Source organism: Tachypleus tridentatus, chromosome 2 (genome assembly GCF_004210375.1).
Source record: "Tachypleus tridentatus isolate NWPU-2018 chromosome 2, ASM421037v1, whole genome shotgun sequence".
Lineage (NCBI taxonomy): Eukaryota > Metazoa > Arthropoda > Merostomata > Xiphosura > Limulidae > Tachypleus > Tachypleus tridentatus.
The window spans coordinates 122,321,432-122,347,031 of NC_134826.1; the positions used below are offsets into that span (position 1 = coordinate 122,321,432).

At 32.5% G+C, this 25,600-nt stretch overlaps 2 protein-coding genes across 13 annotated transcripts in view; one reads left to right on the forward strand and one right to left on the reverse strand.

Moving 5' to 3' along the window:
• LOC143244985 (cell adhesion molecule Dscam1-like) overlaps positions 1–14,514 on the forward strand; it is a 132,662-nt gene extending 118,148 nt beyond the window's left edge. The window contains exons 29-34 of one of the 12 annotated variants that reach the window (XM_076490650.1): positions 1,851–2,042; positions 4,162–4,303; positions 6,045–6,097; positions 8,649–8,799; positions 10,935–11,068; positions 13,019–14,512. In XM_076490650.1, the coding sequence (XP_076346765.1) occupies positions 1,851–2,042; positions 4,162–4,303; positions 6,045–6,097; positions 8,649–8,799; positions 10,935–11,043 (647 nt within the window). In that variant the 3' untranslated portion in view covers positions 11,044–11,068; positions 13,019–14,512. Of the gene's footprint in view, positions 1–1,850; positions 2,043–4,161; positions 4,323–6,044; positions 6,098–8,648; positions 8,800–10,934 lie in introns of those variants that run through there. The other 11 variants (XM_076490649.1, XM_076490652.1, XM_076490658.1 and 8 more) reach the window with 11 other exon arrangements.
• Positions 14,515–18,658: 4,144 nt separating this feature from the next.
• The window catches only part of LOC143245594 (cell adhesion molecule Dscam1-like), a 131,954-nt gene continuing 125,012 nt past the window's right edge, over positions 18,659–25,600 (reverse strand). Inside the window, exons 31-34 of the mRNA XM_076491950.1 lie at positions 24,769–24,975; positions 22,391–22,532; positions 20,329–20,381; positions 18,659–19,255 (exon numbers count right to left, since the gene is read on the reverse strand). Coding sequence (XP_076348065.1) covers positions 19,113–19,255; positions 20,329–20,381; positions 22,391–22,532; positions 24,769–24,975 — 545 coding nt within the window. The 3' untranslated portion in view covers positions 18,659–19,112. The remainder of the gene's footprint in view (positions 19,256–20,328; positions 20,382–22,390; positions 22,533–24,768; positions 24,976–25,600) is intronic.

Here is a 25,600-nt window from a genome sequence, read left to right on the forward strand (position 1 = left end):
TAATCGAGTGTTAACAAACATTTCAAATCCCTAATGTAAACTATCATGTTACTGTGACATTCCTAACATTGTAATATTTTGCACTGAACAAGATCAGTTAGTAATTGTAAAACGTTTTAAATAAACCCAACATGACTGAGATTTGAGCTCGAAATCTTTCCTTGAGACATACCACTGAATCAATTTGAATGTCACCAACAGAAAGTCAAACGTTACGAACAGAGATAAACGGCAAGTCGGGAAGATAAAATATAAAAATTCAAATCTTTCAAAACTACTATTAAAGACAGATAACAGTACGTACAGAAGGATGTGAAATTTTCTCAAACTGAGTGGTTGGATAGCAATTTATATGTGTCTTGAACTTAACATTAATTCTAAGATAAGCTTCTTAATTCTTTCTGTAACTAGCAGATTCGAGTCATTGAATAATAATTTACATTAAATAAGCATGAACAGTAACTTCTTGAAGATGTTACGTATAATTTTGACAGTTTTTGAACTATTTCTAAACAAATCTTTTTGAGAACTAACCTGTGATGAAGAAAGTAGGTTAATGTTTTAAACTATCGTTTAAATTTAAACTACAAACTACTGACTTGGTTTTTTTATTACGTCCACTATAAAAATACAATCGTTTAAATTTAAACTACAAACTACTGACTTGGTTTTTTTATTACGTCCACTATAAAAATACAATCGTTTAAATTTAAACTACAAACTACTACCTTGGTTTTTTTATTACGTCCACTATAAAAATACAATCGTTTAAATTTAAACTACAAACTACTACCTTGGTTTTTTTATTACGTCCACTATAAATGTAGATTTATTTGCTTCTCTTTAAAAAGAGAGCAGCACAATGGGTTGTAGGTGCTGTATCCACTACGAATATTAAAACTCGATTTTTAGCACTATAATCCCTCAGAACGCTAAGCCAATGGGGGGAGCATCAGTGAAATAATGCAGCATTTAATATGTTATGTTACTTTTTGATTTCTATAACACTTAGTGTAAAGACTCTCATCAAATATATGTGGTGAAACCTCTCTTATTCAAAGTAAAACACGTAGGGAATCATTAGTTCGTAAAATTAAACGTAATATTGATGTTATATTTTATTTAATTATTTAATGCTTCATATGTTTTTAGTGATCCTGAAAACAGTAAATACAGGTTCAGCGCCCAACACTTTCCAGGTTGAGGAGAGACTGAGGTGTGTCGGGTAGAATACTGAGGGGGCTTTTTAGTTTAGACGTGTTGATTAACAGCGTACTGGGTAACTGGTTGAAGTAGTTAAGGCAAACTTAGGGGTGGCTGTAGCCTTCTTAAGGTCCCGTTTAGCGCTGCTCCTAACAAAAGTCATAACTAAATTACAAGGTGTGGTGGCTTGTCATTTATTTTAGGGTTATGTGTATAACATGCTGCATAGGGATGACCAAACTGGAACACTGGCAAATAAAATAATTACTGAAACAAAAATTTCTATTTTACAAGTACGTCCATCACCAAGGAAAATCGTATTTAGTTTCTCAAAGTTTCGTATAACTTCTTTTTTTTAAAACGTTAATTTCAATAAAATAACTTGATAAGGAAACCAATACTTACAAGTAGTTGGTGACTAGATAAATTTTTTATTAAAGAACTGTTTAATTAAACTCATACATGTATTATATTCCTTAACAATGATTGCAAACTCTCTACGTCACAATTTAAAAATCATAAAAACGTATTGTAATAAAATAGATTAGATGAAACTTCATTGAATTAGAGATATCTGCTAAGACTAAAACATTAAATTCGAGTCCTCTTTAGAAATGTGTTTCACTTTTCTCTATTTCCATTGTTAGATGAAATGTACGAAAGACGGAGAGTTAATCAAAACACCTTGGCACTGGTGCCACCTAGTGGTCCCAAGAAATACTCTGATACAGTTCAACATCAAGAAACTCCCGTCTACCAAAGTATTCCGAAGTTACAAACACATCTACCTGAACCTGCACCTGCCTCAGAAAACCTTGTACATGACTGCCAAAGACAATGTAAGTGGTTTACTTAACAACATGTTAAATTGAAAAATAAGAAACAAGAAGAAAATATTTCCCTAAAAAGCCAACTTTTCGTTTGAATATTGTATTAAATGACGTTAAATTATAGTTTATTCTACTTTAAATACATATTATTATTAATAAATATATATTCTTTTGAGTATTTCATTAAATAACGTTAAATGTTAGCTTATTCTACTTTAAATGTACATTATTATTAATAAATATATATTTTGAGTATTTTATTAAATAACGTTAAATGTTAGCTTATTCTACTTTAAATGTATATTATTCTTAATAAATATATATTCTTTTGAGTATTTTATTAAATAACGTTAAATGTTAGCTTATTCTACTTTAAATGTACATTATTATTAATAAATATATATTCTTTTGAGTATTTTATTAAATAACGTTAAATTTAGCTTTTTCTACTGTAAATATATATTATTATAAATAAATATATATTCTTTTGAGTATTTTATTAAATAACGTTAAATTTAGCTTATTCTACTTTCAATATATATTATTATTAATAAATATATATTCTTTTAAGTATTTTATTAAATAACGTTAAATTTTAGCTATTTCTACTTTAAATATATCGATCCAGCAGGGCCAGGTGGTTAAGGCACTCGACTCCTAATTCGAGGGTCGTGTGTTCGAATCCCCGTCACACCGAACATGCTCGTCCTTTCAGACGTGAGGATGTTATATGTGGCGGTGGGTGGTGATGGCTAGCTGTCTTCCATCTAGTCTTATACTGCTAAATTAGGGACGAATAGCGCAGATAGCTTTGGGCGAAATTCAAAACAAATCAAACTTTAATTATATATTAATGCCCCAGTGATTGCCGTCCAAGTATGTTGCTACTGTAGCGCCTTCTAGTAGTAAATTAAAGTTGAAGATAATTACGACTGTGCTGTTTTTATTCTAAGAAATAAATTTTATGAAAAGTATATTTCTGTTACGACGTTTTCAAATTGTGACCTTCACAAGATTTAAAACAAGGGCTAACACCACAGCAACAGCTCTTTATAACACCATAGCATCGTCGTTTGTAATTAAGCACAAAGCTACACAATGGGCTATTTATGCTCTGCCCACTACGGGTATCGAAACCAGGATTCTAGCGTTATAAGTCGGAAGACTTGCTGCTAGGCTACTGGGGGGGGCAACACTATAACAAGAGCTCTTGTTTATGTGAAGTGAAACGAAAAATATTTTCATAGAAATAAAAAATATGTGAAATGCTGCATTATTTTTAATCATATTTAGGTGTTTTTTGTAACCTTACTCAGCAACTGGCTTACTTTGAAATCCAATTTCTGGTTCATATTTAGTTTTATTTCTTCACCAAGTAATTACTGTTTAAAATTGGTACAGTCTAGTTTCCAATCAAGGTCTGTCATATATTATATACAGCTAAATCCCACCAAATACTTTTAGTAAAATATAACATTTTTCTCAAAAGTTGAATAGAGTTAATAACGAAGTAATGTGGTCGAGTTCAATGTGCAATGTTAACATGTGCTTTACATAAAAAAAAGAGACATACTGATATAACCCGCAAAGAAACATCAGTGAGAAGTTATTTTATTATATTACATGAAACTAACCATCGGTGAATAATTAATTAGTTTTCAGAATATTTTAAAGAATCTCACTTTTTGATTACTGCTACAAACTGAAACAAATACGCCATTTTGTTTTTTGGTAACCTAGCGTTTATCCTCACAATATTCGTCATCCACGTTTCCACTAATCTTAAAATACATTCAATGTACCACTTGAATAATTATGTAAGAATATCTGTTTCGAGAAACGTTTATACATTTAAATCAATATAAAGTGAGTGTTAACGATTGTCTTATCTATATGAGTTGTAAGAGTAACAATTATGTTTTACTTTTCGTGTTTTACAGATTGCTGTTTTTCAAACAATAATTTATCCTTGTTGCACATATTAGATAATTTTATGTCGTTTAAGATATTTAATTTTTACAAACAAATAGTTGACGAAAAACAATTGCTTTTTTTATATTTGAGAATGTCATACATTTTAATGTAAAATTTGATTATTATTGAAAGAAACACAATTTTTCTTATCCAGTTTACGAGGACGAGCTTACGCCGTACGCCACCTTTCGTCTGCCAGGTTGCGATTCAGACACTGAAAGCTCCCAGGGTACAGTTCGAGAATTCCAGACTTTCGGAAACCAATATGAGCGATCATTTCCTGATCCTTCGGCTCAGTACGACGTTCTCTTTCACGTAATCATACTTTAATTAAATTAAAAAAACACAACCAACACTAGCTTACAAATTAGCGAATTTTTACTGAAAAAGTGTTAAAAATAAGGTTAATTATACTTTGCATTTAGCAAGTTTAATCTGCAAAACATTTTCTTTTGATGATTGGTTTTAGTCATCAACTCTTCTGCAAATGACTGTTATGTTTCTTTTCTGGAAAAATAAGAAACAAATAAATGAACTATAATAGTGGAAATACAATAGAAGATTATACCTAACATCCGAATGGTCTGTTTGTTTACGAGAGCAAAGTTACTTCTACCTTATCGAAACCTGATTTTTATCATTATAAGCCACAACTACCGCTGAGCCATCTGGAGGGGAAGGGAGAATTTAAATGAAAGAATGTTTTTAGTAATATTGATTTACGTGCTAAACAGTAATTTGTAATATTTATACAGAATACAGCAAATCTTTCTTGGTGAATAATTTGTATTGTACTATAAATAACGGTGGATACTGTGATGTTTTATACATACACATGTATATGTGTGTATGTTTGTGGGCGTGTTTAAGTGTCATAATTTTAAAACCAATCACGTTTTAAATAATTATGAAGACCTGAAGAAAAGGAAAATTAACGAATCCTCTCATAATTCGTCTCGTTAAGATACTTTAAACAAACTATTTACTGACGTTAACAGAAACCTTGTGACTACTAATGAAGATAAAAAAAAACAGAAAATCAAATCCGAATTTGTCATTAATGGTAAATAGCCAAATTCAGTTGCAATCACTTCTACCTCCTGTTCTAGAATCCAGAGTTGAAATTCTACTAACTGTCCTTCTCAGTATTACACACTTTCAGACGGTTGCATAGTGTTTAGTCATATTTAACACTAAATATGCAAGCCAAGGTGACCGTTTGAGTGGTTGTTTCTCACACAAAGCTTTTCGATACTCTTTCTCTCTTTTTTAAAAAAAATTAAATAGAGATTTGAACTCTGCGATATATGGAATCTCAGTTATTCACCAGAAAATGGCTGTGGCCTCATATTGCGCAGTACAAGATCTCGTTTCTCAACAGTATGGAGTCTTTTTCTCCGCGAGTTTTGTCCAGAAAGCTATCCGACGAATGTTAAACAAATTGTACTTGCCATTCTGTATGGTGGTAAAGCGTGATACCTTCCTGAGCATGAACACTTAAACTATTTTGTACCACATCAACACAGTCTGGCCATCCTCTTAAATTCTACATACTCGAGGCTAAACACTATTAAGAGGTGAGGTTTGTTTTTTTTAAGTGGAGTGTTTTTGCTTTTAGGTTGAAAATTCTAGCACTTTATCAGAAAACATTTTTATTATTCCTACTTAAACAGCAGAAACTGTGACATTCTCGTAACTCATTCAGTTCTTCAGTTTTTGTGTCATTGACTCGTACACTGAGTGTTGATATTAGCTAGTTAAAGAGTTTGAAGGCTATGATAACACTTAGAACTAAAAATACAAGATCAGAATATGGGCTTCTAAGTAATGTTAACCATGTTCAGTGACCAGCCCCTATATCTCCCAGCGTATATCTACTTACTAATTATTATCAACTAATCAGTAGACCACATGTTCTGTTAGTATTACTGTTGTAAATTGATCACCGAAATAGCAAAAAAGACATCAACATGGAAATCAAATGATATCAAATACAGTTATATTATACGTTACTTACCGTATTTGTTTCTCATCCAGGGAGGAAGATGAAACTGGGCAAAGCGAGACAGTTGACAATATTCCAAAACGTTGTAAGTTTCTGTTATTTTCTATATGCGAGAACAAAAAAAAAAAAAAAAATCAGTTTCCTATACGTTTTTGCATCAGTTTTAGTAATTAACTAAGTACGTTTCGTTGTGATTTTTTCCAATATTTAAAAGAAGATAATCTGTACATGTAGGCCTAAGTAAACCATTCTTTAGCCATTTTTATGGCTTTGTTTTGCTACAGTTGGTGTCCCATCATGATCTCTCCCATATCTGCTGCACTTTGAGCATTTTGTCACCTTACACTCACAAGTAATTTTGTAATCGGCCCTCCTTGATATGTGTAATACTGACAGAAAACCTGCTTGTTGTATTTACAGTTGACAAGGTAACTAGTTTCGTGAAAATTTCTACAGATGCTATAGTACAATAACACCACGACCTCAGGCAAAATTTACTTAAAATGACGTCCTCCATCTACCAAAAAAAAAATAGTTGCCACTGTCTACCTTTGTCCAGTCTCTTGTAACATTGGAACATCCCTGATAACCGACACTTCTTACAAAAGCCTTAATATAATGCCAACAGGTAACACCGTTTTGCTATTATATAGAAACAATAAGCAAAATCGTAGCCATCGTAAAAACAGAAAGTCAATAAATTATGAAACCTGAAGAGTAGGTAGCACGTATTACGTGAACAGAAACAGACATGTATTCCTACATCGAAATACTTAAAACGTGCACGTTGCTACTGACATGTAGATTTGTGAAATTAAATTTAGTTGTGATTTTTCCAGACCGTAAGACATATTTTCCTTTATTTGGTAGGCCTAGCATAGCCAGTTGGTTAGAGCGCTCAACTCATAATCTGAGGGTCGTGGGCTCGAATCCCCATCACATCAAACATGCTCGCTCTTTCAGTCGTCGGTCGTTATAAGTGACGCTCAATTCCACTATTCGTTGGTAAAAGAGTAGTCCAAGAGTTGGCGGTGGGTGGTGATAAGTAGCTGCATTTTTTTTCTCGTTTTACCCTGCTAAAATATGGATGGATAGCGCAGATAGCTCTCGTGTAGCTTTGCTCGAAATCCAAACTAATTTTATCTCTTACAATTCTTTTCAGTTTTATAGTTGATTAGCGCCTCTGTATTATTCATACAACTGTGTATGTTCTGCAAAATTTGCAAGTGAGTTCAGAAAATACTAAATGTGTCCTCTCTGAGGTGGAACACTAAGCGTGATATTAACCACTCAGAGACTTTTTATTGATGGTTTGTAAACGGACAGATATGTCATAATTAAAATGTTATTAGCAGAGGCTAGTGTTTGGTAGTTTAACTGTAAGCAGCTTTAAATCATTTTACATAGAAGTTTCTGTCATTTTCTCAACTTGATATCCCAATTGGTAGTAATATAGATCTAAATCATCTGGTGTATTAATGTTCTTGGTACCAATGTGCAAGTAGTTTTTATTTTCTTATTAACATTAGAAACCATATTTTTAACAACTAACAACAACCTGAACCAGAACAATGACTTATTACAAATAAAAAGGAGAAAGTTATGAATTTAAATAGTGTGAGGTAAAAGTTTTATATTTTTAAGAATAGATTTGAGGCTTTGTTAGGACAGGTTAATTACACTAAAACAACAAAAATAAGTGCAGTTCTCATTAGTCTTAGATATTGAATCATGAAACCTAGTAATCAATAGAAATATACAGAGATCCAACAGTGGACAGACACCATTATTTTAACACGCTTGACCTTTCTCAGCCTGACTGTAGTGTCACGTAATATATAAAATATAAAAGGTATAACTTTTTATGTAAACTGCGATGCTTATGTGCGTATTTATTTTTAAAAACTTAGTGTTAATAAACCAAGACATATTGTACAAATAGTTTTTCAAAGGCGTATTGTATTCGGAATGTGTGTAAAAAGAAAAGAAAAAAAATAACATAAGGGATAAATATGAACAGAATATCTTAATATATAGAATGAAGAGTCGGTTCTATCTTAATATATAGAATGAAGAGTCGGTTCTATATTAATATATAGAATGAAGAGTCGGTTCTATATTAATATATAGAATGAAGAGTCGGTTCTATCTTAATATATAGAATGAAGAGTCGGTTCTATATTAATATATAGAATGAAGAGTCGGTTCTATATTAATATATAGAATGAAGAGTCGGTTCTATCTTAATATATAGAATGAAGAGTCGGTTCTATCTTAATATATAGAATGAAGAGTCGGTTCTATATTAATATATAGAATGAAGAGTCGGTTCTATATTAATATATAGAATGAAGAGTCGGCTCTATCTTAATATATAGAATGAAGGGTCGGTTCTATCTTAATATATAGAATGAAGAGTCGGTTCCTCACTGTTATGGTATCAAAATTATTAATGCAGTTATAAATTGTAATGTGCCTGATTTATTTTACTGTATGCAGTAAGATGGTCATATCTGTACGCTAGGTTTGGTTTACTTGTTTCGCTTAGCGTCATAGTTGAATGATATTGTTTTAAACTTTCGTTTTAGAATACATTAATAAGGGTTATCACAGCGTGGCATTTTACTTTCTTATAGCAGGTTATCGGATCTATGACATCACTAATACACACAAATTGTTCGCTTCAAGATTTTGGGAAGACTATCAGATCCCTCAAGGTTCCGTCATTCAAGTTGTTAATGACACTTTCAAACAAATATCAAACCACAATGAGCCGTCCAGATTCAGGTTAGTTGACGTCAAAGGAAAAAAAAAAGATCTATTATAAAGAACCAAATGTAAGCAATAAGTTTGCCATCTTAAAATACAATGAGAACAATGTTTCTAAAAAGTGCCATGTCTCTGATCTATTCTTACCGAATAATGGAAACGGATACTTCACCAGATACAGGAATAATAATAGTATTCCTACTAAAAATATTTTTGTGTATCACTTTTTATAATAAAAGAGGATCACAAAACAAGAGAAAATGTGGAAATTCTAATAAAATTCTAGGAGAGCGAAAAAGATCAGAATTTCGGATCTGGATAGCTATTGTAAAATCGCAATTTTACAATATTTTACAATTTCATTTTCCATGAAAATTATAATTTTGGTGGATATATCATTAAAAAGTATTTCGTTAAAAGCAATTTTTGTCATGAATTATAACATTGTTAATACTTATAGCATCTTTAATGGTTTACGCTGACTGTTTTTCTATTGTGAATATTATTAACATAAGAAAGTACTTAAACATATATCAATAAGTTTTTGTTTATAATTATTAAGCGAGTTTTTTTATTTGGAGAAAAGTATATTTTTTTCTAATATTGAAGAAAATAATTTTGGAAGTTATTAACGTTTAAAAAATTTACACACCTAATTTAAACAAAGCCATAATTTCCTTCAACTTCCATTGTAATGTAAGGTAAATTAAAGAAATATTAACTTATGCACATATTTAATGATTACAAGAAATATCCTTATTGGTCTCTACCACTGAATCTTCTGCAGTTACCACTCTAGGTTGATTGAAAATTATTTTTGTAGTTAATAAATTAAGAGCTTACGTTAAAGTTTCTAACTATTGGGAAATACCCAAAGGTGCACAGACTTATAAAATAAAAGCTAAAATTAACCCCATAATAATAATATGAGTTAGTTACAGAAAAATCTACATAAAAGAGAAAGTCTTATTAAATGAAATGTAGATGGCTAGAGTAGAATGCCATGAGTAACATCATTGTGAGAACTAAAGAATATTTATCTGTAGATACATATTTCTGGTCTACATTTTAAAACATAAAAATTTGTTGTTAGCATTATTTTTGTTTTTAAAAGCGTTGAAAAATGGGACTAGCAAACGCTTTAAAAACGGATGAATTGAAAGTGAGAAAGAATACATTAGTAAGATAAGCGACCACAAGAGGTCTTGCTTGTTTATTTGTTTGTTTTGGAATTTCGCACAAAGCTACTCGAGGGCTATCTGTGCTAGCCGTCCCTAATCATCACCACCCACCGCCAACTCTTGGGCTACTCTTTTACCAACGAATAGTGGGATTGACCGTCACATTATACGCCCCCACGGCTGGGAGGGCGAGCATATTTAGCGCGACGCGGGCGCGAACCCCGGATTACGAGTCGCACGCCTTACGCGCTTGGCCATGCCAGGCCAAGAGGTCTTGCACTCGTGAGTTAAAACTAATATTGAAAATTAATATTTTTATTTTCCGTAAAACGGCAACAAAATATGCAATGTTAATATAATAATTATTCACCTAATTTAAGTATTCATTGTATATGCGTGTATATATATATATTTCAGTGATAAATTCCCTTAAAGACTAACGTTCCCTCCTCCCACTTTAGTGGCTCAGCGGAAAGTATGAGAGCTTATAACGTTGGCCAACTAGTTACGATACTTTTGGTAAGAAGAGAACAGATAACTATTGTGTAGATTTATGTTTAATAACAAACAACAGTGTGGAATGTATGATCTAATTAACCTGCTTCTTAGGGTCTCTTACTTGGTAAAGTCGGCGCTAGAGTGAGGGTAAGGTATGCAACATCATGCGTCAGGCCTAAGTGAAAGTCACAAGCTCAGGGACAGTAAGTTAAATATAAAACTAAGACTAAATAAGAGAATTCACATTTCAGACTAATGTAGAAATAAAGGATTCAATATATACAATTACTTTGGTGACCGGTAATAAAATAATACAATATGAAAGATACTGAGGAACATATTATTGACTAAGCTTGCATGTGGTGAATTTTTTAGAATTGAAAACGAAAGCTACTTTAAATATTAATCCTAGAACTATGAAAATATTAGTGTTTTAACGATGTTTCTAATCACCTAATTATATGGTAAAAATAGAACCAACTTGGAAGACGGAAGAAAGATGGAGAAGAGTTTTGTGTTGGGAACAAAAAGCTTGGAAGAACGTTTACGTCAAAGATTGATGGGAGATGGCACGAGTGACTAAGAGAACATCACATGTGAACAGACAGGCAAGAGTCGATTATGGTTTTAACCGAATGAGTTTTGTTTAGAATGACAAAGCAAAAGTCGAACATATCTTAACTGATGGAATTCTGTTTTGAAGGCTAGAAGAAAAGTCGAAATCATTGATATAAACATAACAGAAGTCGAATGTGATTTAACCACATTGGACTTGTTTAAATTATCGAGATAGCAATTAAATGTGACTTAAACAAAGCAATTTTGCTTAAAAGGATAAAGCAGAAGTTGAACTTATTTTAACTGAAGGAATTTTCTTGGAAGGATAAGATGTCGAAAGTGTGTTAAGTAAAAGGTTTTTGTCTATAGGGATAAGGCGGAAGTTGAACTTGTTTTAACTGAAGGAATTTTCTTGGAAGGATAAGATGTCGAAAGTGTGTTAAGTAAAAGGTTTTTGTCTATAGGGATAAGGCGGAAGTTGAACTTGTTTTAACAGAAGGAAATTTACTTCCAGGGATGAAGCAGAAATAGAACATGGTTTAATCGAATATGCTTTATTTAGATAAATAAGACAGAAGTCAAGCATACGATTTTACCAAAAGTTTTATTCAATAGTTAAAGTCTAGTATTTGACTTAACCAAAGAGATTTAGTTCATTAAAGTAAAATAAAGAGTTGAATGTTTGTCATCAAAATGGTTTTATTTAGGGGGATAAAATATGAGTCGAATATGAATTACTCTTAACAAATTAGTTTTGAAAAATGAGACAGAAATTGAATATGATTTAACTGAAGAGGTTTATAGAATACAGTAGAACTCGAATATATACATGTACGGTTTAACAAAAGAGGGTTCTTTGAATTCGATAAAGTACAAGTCGAATGGACGTAATAGAAATAATTAAAAAGATGAATGTGGGTCGACCTAAAAATTTAGTTTTCAAGAATGATACAGAAGCTGGGTGTAATATGACCGATGGACTTTCGTTTAGAGAGATAACACAAAAGTCGAATACGACTTAATCTAAATAATTTTGCTCGGAGAGATAAAGACAGACGAATTAATAGAAACTGTTTTGTTGAGTGAGATAAAGTTTAAGTTAACGTAATTTAACAGAAGGAACTTGCAAACAGAAACTTTTAAATCTTTCATAAGACAAAATGTGTTTTTAACTGAAGAGGAAACCGGAATGTTCTCTGCTGAAAGAGTTTTCTTCAACAACAACAAAATAAATAAATAAGTTATAAATCGATCGTACTTTGAACCAAAGTGGCAGTTTCTTTTAATTATGTTACAGGTTGCGTGTTGAACTCGATTGTTTAAAGACAGAAATCAGAGTGGTATATTACATTTTAAATGCGGGCATTTTATTTTTGTGAATATCATAAGAATCAAACTTATTTTAAATGAAACTGTTTTTTTTTTTTACGTTTTAAGTTAGTTAGCTCTGTTTTAAAGCACATGATATTTGTTTCAAGTGTTTTTAAATCAAGTGTCTTATTTACAGGAGATTCAACATGCCAGAGTAACTGTTTTTAGTAAAATGTTTCAGTTTTGAGGAACTAATATTGTTCAAAACTGGATAAAATTTTGTTTTACTGTATATGATGTAAATATTTATTTTATGAGAAATGACAGAGATATGATGTGTTGTTTTAACTGAGCTGATATTGTTTTGAAAGATACGACAGAATTATAATGCCCTTCAACTGTACCAGTTTTTGTGTGATGTAACCGGAATTTAAAAGTGTGTTAACTGAATTTCTTTAGTGAGAAAAAAAAGGTAATTTTAATACATATTTAATTAAAATTATTCCTATTGGAAGATCAAAACAGGAGCATATACGACGTGTTCTTGATTAGGATGCCAAATGTACAATTATGTAAAACTGTTATCGTTTACTGGGTTATTTGAGTTTTGTATCTTTACTGTTTGTATGCCTAATCGTAGAAATATTCATACAGTAATCTGGAAATACAACAGTCTCATTATTTTTTAGAGGAAAGAAAATTTAGAAAAGGTGGTAATGAACATACAGAAAAGGGGGACTGGCTAGTGTACAAATCTTGTTCTAACGGACCCTTGAGGATAAGTGTTTGTGTAAAAACTTACAAAACGGACGGCAACCGTATCCTGTAAAACCTTACAACCATATTCTACAGGATATACTGCTTGTTAAGAACTGAAGAACTTGTCCATTTTTTCGGTTCTTATATTGGTCACTTTTCTACAACTTCGTCTCTCTACATAAATTAACTTTGTTACAGTACAAAAACGCTGGATGTATATATATATATATGCTTTATTGTGTAATTATATAATATAAATGTAAACTTGTGAGAAAAACTACATGGAGTGTAAACACATTCTTGTTCGTTCAGCCTTAGCTAAAGTATCAAGTGGAACCTAACTTATTTTTTTAAAACGTTTTGGGTACCTGATATCTCTGGTAACATGTTTGAAGTATCTAGTATCTCTTTCAACATATTTGGGATATCTGATATCTCTGTCTGCATGTTTAAATTATCTAGTATCTCTTTTAATAGGTTTGGGGTATGTGATATCTCTGTTAACATATTTGAGGTATTTGGCATATCTGGTAACAACTTGTTTGAGATATCTGATATCTCTGTCTGCATGTTTAAATTATCTAGTATCTCTTTTAATAGGTTTGGGGTATGTGATATCTCTGTTAACATATTTGAGGTATTTGGCATATCTGGTAACAACTTGTTTGAGATATGTGATATCTCTGTCTGCATGTTTAAATTATCTAGTATCTTTTTTAATAGGTTTGGGGTATGTGATATCTCTGTTAACATATTTGAGGTATTTGGCATATCTGGTAACAACTTGTTTGAGATATCTGGTATCTATGTCTGCATATTTAAATTATCTAGTATCTCTTTTAATAGGTTTGGGGTATGTGATATCTCTGTTAACATATTTGAGGTATTTGGCATATCTGGTAACAACTTGTTTGAGGTATCTGGTATCTCTGTCTGCATGTTTAAATTATGAGTTTTCTTATTATTATATCTAAGAAAAACACCATGATGTTTATTCTCTTAAACCATTTTTTTGTACTTTATGAACGTTATGTTAATTCATAGCTTAGTGAATGAAGGTCCGATAGTGGCTTTGAATGTTTTGGTAATTCTAATTACTTAATACCCGTCACTCTGTAAATGTGACAATTAGCACTTTAAGTATTATGTGTTTTATCAAGATGGGTAAACTCTTTTTTTCACGATGAAGCAAAACAAACGTGTTACATTTAGTTCATTTACTATATGTTTCATGAAGAGCTTGTTGTGTATATATATATGTACTCATCTTTACTGTGAAATACGTTTTATACCCTCTTTAACGTTTCAATTATAAAAATACATAATATAATATGTAATATTCTGTATATTTAACCTGTACTCATATAACTTCAATAAATTTGTGCTTGAGATTTTTAACAGCGAATTCCTAGCATAGAAATGTGTTTTTTTTCTTTTTTCTGAAGCCTAAAGCTAAGGCTACTTTATGAGAAATGTTAGATGCATACGAATGAATATACCAAATTACATCAGATTTTAGTATGTAAAATGTGTGTTACGCAAAAATAACAATCAAAATATTCGGAATGTTATGTCAAAGTCGCAGTTATTGCTACATATTGTTTGTTTGTTTGGTTTTGAATTTCGCGCAAAGCTACTTGAGGGCTATCTGCGCTAGCCTTCACTAATTTAGCGCTGTAAGACTAGAGGGAAGGCAGCTATAACGCCCCCACGACTGAAACACACATGGCCATGCCGGGCCCCTACTACGTATTATACTTTATTTCGGACGAGTTTTTGACTTATTATGTTACGTACATTACGTATTACAATTTCGAGTGATCGAAAATTTAAACTGATATTTATAAATTAATTAAATGTTAATATGTACAACATAAGCAACTTAAAAATAACACATACTATCCATGAACAAAACTTGTGTTACATAGTGTTATTTAACGTTCCCCACGAATCTGTTTAACTCTACATTCTTCTTGTAATTAGAAAGGTAATTACATACCAAAAAATGGCCCACTTTTTCGTCCGACTTAACACCTATAGACTTTCATCTCCGGAAAATTTTAAAAACAAAAGTTTACCATAACAAATCAAAAGACCTTGAAGAACTGGAACATTGGATTCGTGACGCTATCTTTTCCATCCTTACAACTGTGTTGGGAAACGTTTTCTCGGAATTTGAACGCAGAATTATATTAATTATAGTTAATAATGGAAGATTATTTATTAAAACTAAAACTTTTTAGCCAATTACTTGTCTTTATACTCAACTTTTGTTGTTATCTCAAATAAAACTAAAATTACTGAAATTTATTTTTGATATCTTCATTTTCGTATTCCCTGTATACACACGTGTTTTGTAGAAAAATAAAGACTGAGAGAATAGAATGAAAGCTAAAGTTTATTATTTAAACCATTAAATACAACCTAAAAGTTAAGAAAGCATATAATAGATGTTTCTATATAATTGAAGGACTTGAATTTTTAAAATGACAGTATACTTTCTGAGGTCATTTTATAAAAAGCATTTTGATGTGTTAAAGTGCTAATTATGTCGCATTGTGAATCTGAAGGCTCATAGTTCGTGTTCTATGTTGATTAACCGTCACATAATAATGCCCCCACGGCTGAAAGGGCGAGCATGTTTGATGGGATGCAGATCCGCACCGAAATGGGTGGATTAGGTTCGGATTCTCGTATCACCAAACATGGTCGCCCTTTCAACTATGGGGAAGTTATAATGTTTCGGTCAATCTCATTATTCGTTGGCAAAAAGAGTAGCCCAAGAGTTGGTTATCACTGGTAATGATTAGCTGCCTTTCCTCTAATCTTTTATTGCTAAATTAAGAACGTCCAGCGCAGATTGTCCTCATGTAGCTTTAGACGAAATTGAAGCCATCCGTTACCGCAAATAGAAATAAAACAAAAAACAACTTTGTACTTTGGGTCCTTCTAATGACAGCAAAATCCCGCTATTAATTACAATAGCCAAAGAACTGAAGGTAGATGGGTGTTGTTGTGTAGCTGTGTTCCTCTAGTACACTAGATCGAAATTAGAGACACTAGCTCAAATAAGCCCTTGTGTGTGATTTCGCAAATATTCCTAACAAATACACATATTGTTTTGATTGTAATAAAGGAATTTCAGTTCAAAAATAACTGATTATTACATACGTTTATTCCGCCAGGCATATATTACCTTGGACTATTTTATTGGGTTGGGCATGATTATACGAAAACAGTTTTTTATATTTCGTAACAAAATTTGATCAGGAAAATTACAGTTGAAAAACATGGCCTTGAACATTCTACTATAAAAATACTGCCTTCAGAAACATTGTCAAATAACAAAGTCACAGGTATGAGTGAGAAAAGAATTTCTGGTATATCTTACTACCAAAATACTTGTGAATAATATTCGAATAGCACAGCCATAGATATCACAATGGGAAAACATTATTTTGTATAGTGGTGAAAAAAATCATTGCATCGTACATTGTTTTTCACACTTTACTTTATTCCTTTATTTTTACGAGACTGTGTAATGTGGAAATGTGAGCACTATTGTAAAACGGATATGAACATTGTGTAGTGTAATATAACTGTTATTTCAGTTAAATGGATAAATTGTTCCTGTTGTTCCAAGATGTTTTTCGATTTCTTCTGTTGCACTTTATTACCTCTTATCTTTCGACAGTTTTTGATAGGGTTGAGATCTGGGCTGTTGCCAGGTCTTGATTTTCGAAGCAATGAATAAAACCTAAGATATCTTTTCGATACACGTAGAGTGAAATTTCCGCTTTATTTAACATCTGCTGCGCAGAGTGTATGAATGTTACCAACACTTTTAGCCCTGTGGAATGTCCACTGGTCATCTCCACCGAAGTGATTTCGAACCAGTGCTAGGGTACCACGACATACATGCTGGTATTGGCAGTAACCTTTCACAAAATGACCTCCCCGTATCATCTGACCCAGTGGTTGCTTCACAGTAGCATTCATAGACACTGGATGCAACTCTTCTCTTTAGCCCAGTTGAGCCTCATCTTGTTGGTGAGGGGGGGGTTGCTTTCAGTAGACTGATTGAGCACAGAAGAAGCCGAACGATGTGAGAGGTAATAGTGACATTTAAAGAGTCCTGTCACCGTATTATTGAAATCTATGGTCGAAAGTCGAATATTTTGCAGGCTTATATATTTCAGAACTCGATCGTCAACTGCTTTGGAAGCTTTTTTTCCTATTCCTTTCCTTCCGATGCTCCACACAGCCATTCTTTCTATATCTCTGAATTCAGCATCCCATAGTAAACTATTTAAATTTAACTCTTCTGGTAATCTACCTTATCGAAAGTCCTTCTTTGCTCATAAAAACAATGTCTCTTTTATTTTGTGCAGTTAATTTACAACCTTTGGCTATTATAATATCACATACACACACGTTGCAGTAGATTTCTAAAATTACTCTCAATAAACATCTCTACGTAGCCAAAGGGAACGACTGAAACAATACCCAGACAGCTTCTGATGTAATAATTAGACAGTATTGCATCATCCATGAAACACATTTACATCCGCATTCACTGAGGCCTCAAACAAACTATGGTTCTGTAAAATAGTGTGGAAAAATTAAGTGATGCAATAATTTTTTTTATCACTGTATACATTAGTAGCAAATCACTATCTATAATATCATAGGAAAACTTTTCTGAATAACGTAATGAAAAAACATACTACTGAGAGTCATTCATAATATTAAAAAAACACGTAGGACCAAGAAATCAATTTAACATAAAGGTACGAAACCGTATAACTTCAGCGCTTTCGAAAGATGGACCTATCTTCTCACTATGCTCCTGAAGAAGAGTGGTCTACGTTTTGAGGATTTGAGATTTGTGTGAAAAGATTGTCTTTCAGAAATTATCCATATGCAGTCACGGTATACAGAATCTCACCCCTCGAGTATAGCCACCTACATCAAACTTCACATTCACAAGTACAGTCATAGTACAATCGAACTTCGCACCCCTAACTACAATCATGGTACAACGCATTTCATTTCTGCATGTGCAGTCACGGTACATTTATTTCACTTCCTACACTAATGTGTACAGGACTGTACTGACTTCTTTACCCGAGTCAAACATATATCAACTATCGATCTGATTTCACTTTTGGTGTAATTTTTTCCGAGGCAACGATACTGACCCATTTATTAATTACCGACTTAGTCTCACTTTTCGTGTAATTTATTTGAGTCAAACGTGTTCAATTATTTACTAACGATCAATATGGTCACACTTTTCACCAGATTTCATACTAAGTAAATTATTAAACTAAAACTATCATAAGTATGCATTGTTATAAAAGGTGTCATAAGAAATTGAGTTAAATGTAAAAGGTTATGAATATTTAAACAGTTATAATGAGCGTTCTTTTACATTATTATTTTTTCCATATAATACAGAAAGTATTATGTTTGGGTGAAAGTAATATGGAGGTGAAATTCATAATTAAAATTTTACTTTTGTTACTCAGTTTTTTGATGCAAAACGAAAGAATCAAAATAACTCAAAATAAAGTTTTAACAAATATTTTATTACATCTTAATAAAATTACAATTAATAAGGTTAAAAATTAACTAAAGATATACATACCTTGCGAAGGTATTTTATATGTATGAACACATATTTTTAATAGGGGAATATTTTTCTCACAGCTAGACAAATATTTAAATTGGAAAACAGAAACGTCAGTGATGTCGTCTGGCGAATAGATGTCGCTAGCGACGGTTTTAAAATACATAATAGAGAATATGTATTGGACGGGAATGAATACGAATATACATAGATTTATATTCAACCATATCTCGTTACTTTAATTTTGAGCGACCAAACAGTAGACTAATACAATACAGCAGTTTTACAAAACTTTATTGAATTACATGACTTCCATTTTTTGACTTCTTTCAATGAAAATGCCAATGCCTTCCATTGTTAACATGTTAACATATAGATTTACGTGTTAGTGTTCAGCCTTTTGTGGTGATTATAATAGGCTCCACAAGTAGTTTGTTAGCGGTTTCATCCGATTCATAGTCATCGCAGTAAAAACATTCAGGTTGTGGTTGTTTTGTGGTTTCCAAATATTTCCTTTCATATATCGGTAACCTTGCTGGAAACAAAAGATAAATATTATCACCTAAATAAATGTTTTGTTAACAAATTAAAATTGTTAACGTATTCGTAACTTTATTATATTGCAAAATTCTATGAATTTTTGGTACAGTTTACGAACACACAACGAAAGTATATCAGATGTTTGATTATTTGAAGATGTCCTACATGAATTATTAAATAATGGTACAACTGATAACGTTTTAAGTGTATGTTATGTATATATTTATATACAGTTCAGTGTGTTAAAAAGAAAATGTTTCAGCGTAGTTAATTCCTCCATATTTGTTACTATCATCAAATACCTACAACTCGTTGCGGAATTCTAATGTTCCCTCATGATTCACAGCGGTTTCAATGTACCAGTCATGTATCTGCATTATTTTAATTACTTCTGCAGCTAATTCAGTGTGCCAGTTCTTCAAATGATTTGTCTGTTGCCAGTTCCCAAGCATAATTCAATTCAACATAATTTAAAAGCAAATAACTTTAATATTTAACTTCTCGGATTCGTTTATAATTCCTGTATTTTTAATTGAATTATTTTCATTCTCCAAATTTTCCAATATCCTCTTATTTATATTTTCTTCCCGTTTTTTGTTTCCCAAACTCAGTTCAGTTCAACTTTTTATAATTCTCAGAAATATATTTTCCCTCCCTCGTTTGTGTTTAAAAAGGGTATTTGGCAAAAAAAATCTCCGCTTATTGTTCATTTAGTAGATGAAAATTAAAAAAAAATAATACTCAGGTGCACACTTTCAGAATCCTCTTAGTATGCGTAAAAGGTTTATTTCTGGTCTCTGGGTTCTTGATGGCATGACGGTCACACGCGTACACAGACAAACGCTTTTATTACTATAAGTTGTAGATATCTTAGCATAAAATTTCATATCCTCTCACAGATGGCGTTTGCTGAAAGCAAGCTCCATTCAGAATTTATAATCTATTTGTTTAAAATTAAGTTGTATTAATACTAGAAGCACTTAAACCTTGCAAACAAAAGATAATGCATTAGAGAAGCTGTTCATACGAAGTTAATGAAACTATATTTAGTATTGTCCTATCACTTACCAGGCCTTTGTTGAAGTCCTACAACTAGTCCTTCCCAATCCTTGACGGTTGCCCTATAATTTAAAAAAGTAAAAGATAGCAACATAATTTTCGTTCATTAAAATGTTACTGTATACTTCAGAGTAAACAAAATATGAGCAATATAAATCTGTTTTGTTCTTTATTATGTTGCACACATGCATATTATGGTGTATAATAAATAATAAGATATTTACATCCAAAAATCATAAAATTCTTGCTTATTTAATTTTATAAATTATCATTTGTTTAGTTATGCAAAGTTTTACTTCAAGCCTCTGCTACAAATATAATTTGTCTCTATGCAGTTTTCTTCGTAGCGCCATCCATTAATAAAAACTGGTATTTTCCATACTTTTCTTCACGATTCTACTAATTCTTTCAACAATAAAAATTTTACATTCCCAGCATTGCTATCCACTTATGCTAATCATAGCATCACAAAAACCTTTACATGACGTATTTCTATGTTTTAGTGTATTTAAGGAATTTATACTAAATGAACAAGAAAATCAATTATGTTTTTATTTTCATTTAAAAGCAATACTGAAGAGAAAAGTTGAACAGTCATATGTTTTCGATGTCTTTTTTGGAAATTTCGCGCACTCCTACACGAGTGCTATCTGTAATAGTTGTTACTAATTTAGCAGTAAAATACAAGAGAGAAAACAGTTATTCTACACCCTCGACTCCATCTCTTCAGGTACTCATTTACCAATGAAGAGTTGAATTGACCACCACATTATAACGTCCCTCACAGCTAAAATGGGGCAGAGATTCGAACACGCGACCAAGAGCGTACGAGCCAAGCGTTCTAACAGGAGCACATGCTAAGCAAAATAATCATATCTCTGAACAAGAGCTTTTGCGACTGTGAACTTCAACAAAGTGTGCTTAATTAACAGTTTCCACTCTAGAGGACCATCTGTCTCCCTTATAACGCACCCAAAGTATAACGTTTTGGGAATATTTTGTGGTATCGCATAGAATCGAACTCTGTTCATTAGCTCTTAAATCGAGAGTTCTACCATAGAACCAGCCTACACCCTAATTGAACACATGAAATTTCCAATGGTAAAATATTACTGTAAATATATCCTCAACCCTAATGTAACCGATATATAATGAAAGGACGTCATTAGTTTATTTGCTTATGATTTTACTTTCCTTGGATAATTACCGACAAGAAATTATTAATCAAAACAAAGATTAAACACATAAATAAATCCAAATTTACCATTTTACAACCTTACCAATCTTAAGGACCCGGCATGGCCAAATGGGTTAAGGCGTTCGACTCGGAATTCGAGGGTCACGGGTTCGAATCCCCGTCGCACCAAACATGCTCGCTCTTTTAGCCGTGAGGGCGTTAAAAAGTTACGGTCAATCCCACTATTCGTTGGTAATAGCGTAGCCCAAGAATTGGCGGTGGGCGGTGATGACTAGCTGCCTTTCCTGTAGCCTTGCACTGCTAAATTAATGACGGATAGCGCAGATAGCCCTCGAGTAGCTTTGCGCGAAATTCTAAAAGCCATGAAAAAAACAACCAATCTTAGGAATAGTGTACTTGTTTTGTACTATACGAATTCAATCATTTCTATGGGCCTGGCATGGCCAAGCGCGAAAGGCGTGCGACTCGTACTCCGAGGGTCGCGGGTTCGTGCCCGCGTCGCGCTAAATATGCTCGCCCTCTCAGCCGTGGGGGTGTATAATGTGACGGTCAATCCCACTATTCGTTGGTAAAAGAGTAGCCCAAGAGTTGGCGGTGGGTGGTGATGACTAGCTGCTTTCCCTCTAGTCTTACACTGCTAAATTAGGGACGGCTAGCACAGATAGCCCTTGAGTAGCTTTGTGCGAAATTTCAAAAAACAAACAATCATTTCTACGGCAGTTTTTACTAAAACATTTACTTCATTAACTAATACAAAAAATACTTTATTTGAAAAAACTATAACGAAGTTAAAAGTAAAGCACATTCTAGACAAAAATTTAGAAATAATACAACAGATCGTTTTTCAAACCAACGTGAAAGAGAACGTCGTACTGAGCCGGGGAATCAACAACTGACTGTTGATATTGGTTTCCAAATGTCTGGAGTTCTCGAACTGTACCCTGGGAACTTTCAGTGTCTGAATCACAACCCGGTAGCCGGAAGGTAGCGTACGGTGCAAGGTCATCTTCATAACCTGGTAATGTAGCCTGTTAATTTAACTTACTGTCACAGATTTAGTCACGTTCATTTAATGAACTATACTACTTTCAGAAATATATACTATCTAAAGTTCTCAGGCATTATGCTACAAATCTCGACTTTGAAATTTTTGATCGGGCAAATACGGGCCTATGAAAAAGTAGTGTGAACTTTTCTAAACGTACGTCATTCGAAGATTTTGGTGAAGTATGATGGAGGTTTGGAAATATCAGGGAAAAGTTTCTGATAATAGCAATGTGCAGAGTCTTAGGATTACAATGAAACTACGAAAATATCAGTATAGATTATCTCAGAACCACGACGAAAACATAAGAAGGTCAGAACGAGGCTTCCCAAAATCACAAAGAGGGTTAATGACGAAATTACTCGAAACTCACAATGAAGGCTTCTCAACAGGTTTCCAGGTTACAATGAAGATTTTGAAGGTCAGCAAGAGATTTCACAGAATAGCAAACAACCTTTTTGATGATCAGTATGAAATACGTTCAGATTTATTGATCAAAACTTATATTTGAAAGGCGATGCCCAAAGATTTCTTATAAGTGTTTATCGAGCGAGTTTGACTTGTAAACAATACTGGAAGTAAGGCACTGAGTTCACTGAAACTTTTAAAGAGTTTATTTGTTCTTGTACCATTCAGTGAAACAGGCAAAAAATATGGTAACTTTGGTTGAAATCCAACAGCAAATGAACCCTTAAAACTCCAAGTTCATTGCAACAGCAGGATATTACCATTGTCAAAAGATTAAACATTCAATATGGTTGAATAAAAACGACAACATCAGAAGAATTACTAAGCTCAGAACATTCAACATTAATCTACCCTATTTCAACTATTACAAACCTATTCTACCCTATTAGAACTTATGGGCACTAAACATTTACACTAAAGTAGGTGAACTGTGAAAACATTCAAAGGTAAATGATTTCAGATGCGATGACACAGCTGACTTCACTTAATGTCCAGGACTACAATGAATATAATTCTTCCGCGACTTGAAAGTATATTACCACGTCTATAAACAAATATACACCACAAACAGTGAAATGCAGTTGTGATGCGTCAAGATGAGAAGACAACAAAATCGATAATGTGGTATAATATATGGATGTCGTTTTCATGGTAGATCCTGAGAAAACGAACATGGCGTCTCCTTGTTCAAACTGTTTCCTTCTTCCAGACATTATAAAACCATTAACTTATCACTATTGTTCCTATTTAATTTTAGCTTACATTTTCATTTCTTTCTGTTAAATATTTTACAGTGCTAAACCTACTTGATCTATATCAAATGATACTTTTTTTAAAAGCTAGTAGAAGGAACACTAGGCCAGTCCCAGAAATATTGTAATACTGGGCGAAGCAGACTTGATACACTTACAGAAATAGCTCTAATATCATGACTTTCGATTGAGACAGTATTACATTTTAAACTGATAAAAAAAACAAATTCTACATTTTCATCTTAGAGAAATAAACGAAAAAGAGAGTTGTATTTGACGTATAAAATAACCACAGATTCTCATTACACTAATTGCGTGACTGGTGCAGTCACAATTTACTAGCCTTCTAATTTCTAAATCAATATTCAACACATTGCTTTCTATTTAACTACATGATAACATATCCAACTGATGACAATTTAGAGAGTAATAAAGCGCCGCATTACGAGTTAATATAGACTAAGATAATTGTAAACAGTCTTACAATGACGCCAGTTTTCTTGCCAAGAGAGTACGTACAATTAAGTGTAGATGTAAGTTGTGAAATAGTATCTGTACTTTTGACCAAGGTTAAAGCACTCCGTATTTTTTGCATACAGTGTAAAACTAATGAAATCATCCAAGATACAAATCGTATGAATTCTATAACCACGTTAGACTGCTAACAAACATCAGCTACAAACGTAGTCTACTGGAATTCTGGATCGTAATTCCGAATGAACCGAGAAAAATGTATTTCGCACAGCAAAGAAGTTGTATTAAATATTTTTATAATATCTATAATGATAGACTTTCATTAAATTGTTAACAACTTTGATTCGATACCATTTTTGATGTTCATTTATGAGAGTTTAGCCATAAATAACCCATCTGTCTTTTACACACATACACACATATATCATTTTTTTTTTTTTCATGAAAAGTGCGCCTTTCCGTCTATCTGACCTTAGTTTATACTGACAAATCAATGGAGCACTATTACTTACCGGTAGAATGGTCATGTTCTTCTGGTAGAGGTAAAACGTGATCACGTTCTAATACTGGTTCATTACGAGCTGATCTCTGAATTTTCGACGCTCGCTGATAAGTGGCAACCTCCTGGTACTGGACTTGGTCCTGAATTTTTTTCTGATTGCCCCGAAGCATCACAACTGAGGTTCGAGAATTTAGTCTATTTCTCTCATATATTTCGTCTATAGATTGAAAAACAAACTCCATTTGAATTTTGTGTTTTTAGAGTTGAGAGTTAAATTTACGTTAGAAGTTTACTCAAAAATATTTTTGGATAAATTTAACTGCATGTCATGTTTTCATCCTTTCGTTTAATCTTGCTGTGTTTTCTTTCTATATCTACATACTTTACACTGAACTCAATCTAAAGTTTCAGAGACAGCCATCCAGAAAAAAAAAAAAAAAAGGTTATATATATGTATCATCGTTACAAAGCACAATATAAAAGAGCATCATACAGTAAAATGCTTTTCGCCAACCTTGTAACATCATGTTAATGGTAGCAAAACATAATTTCAATGTGTGGTATTTTTTATATTCCATTTTAGTTCTTTATAGTTTTTACATGGGATACCTCAATTCCTTATTTGATACGTATTTATTGTTGTACACAAATTATTGCATAGTTCGGGTTAAAACTGAAACTAATATTTTTAAGGCATTTTGAATATTAAATAACAAAGACTATAGTATGATATCCAAAATACAGTAAAATGGTGCATGATTATTCTATCACCACCAACTTCTTTCTTTTTCTTTCATGAAGTATTTAATTTGTTTACGGAAATGTAAAAACGGCTTATCAAC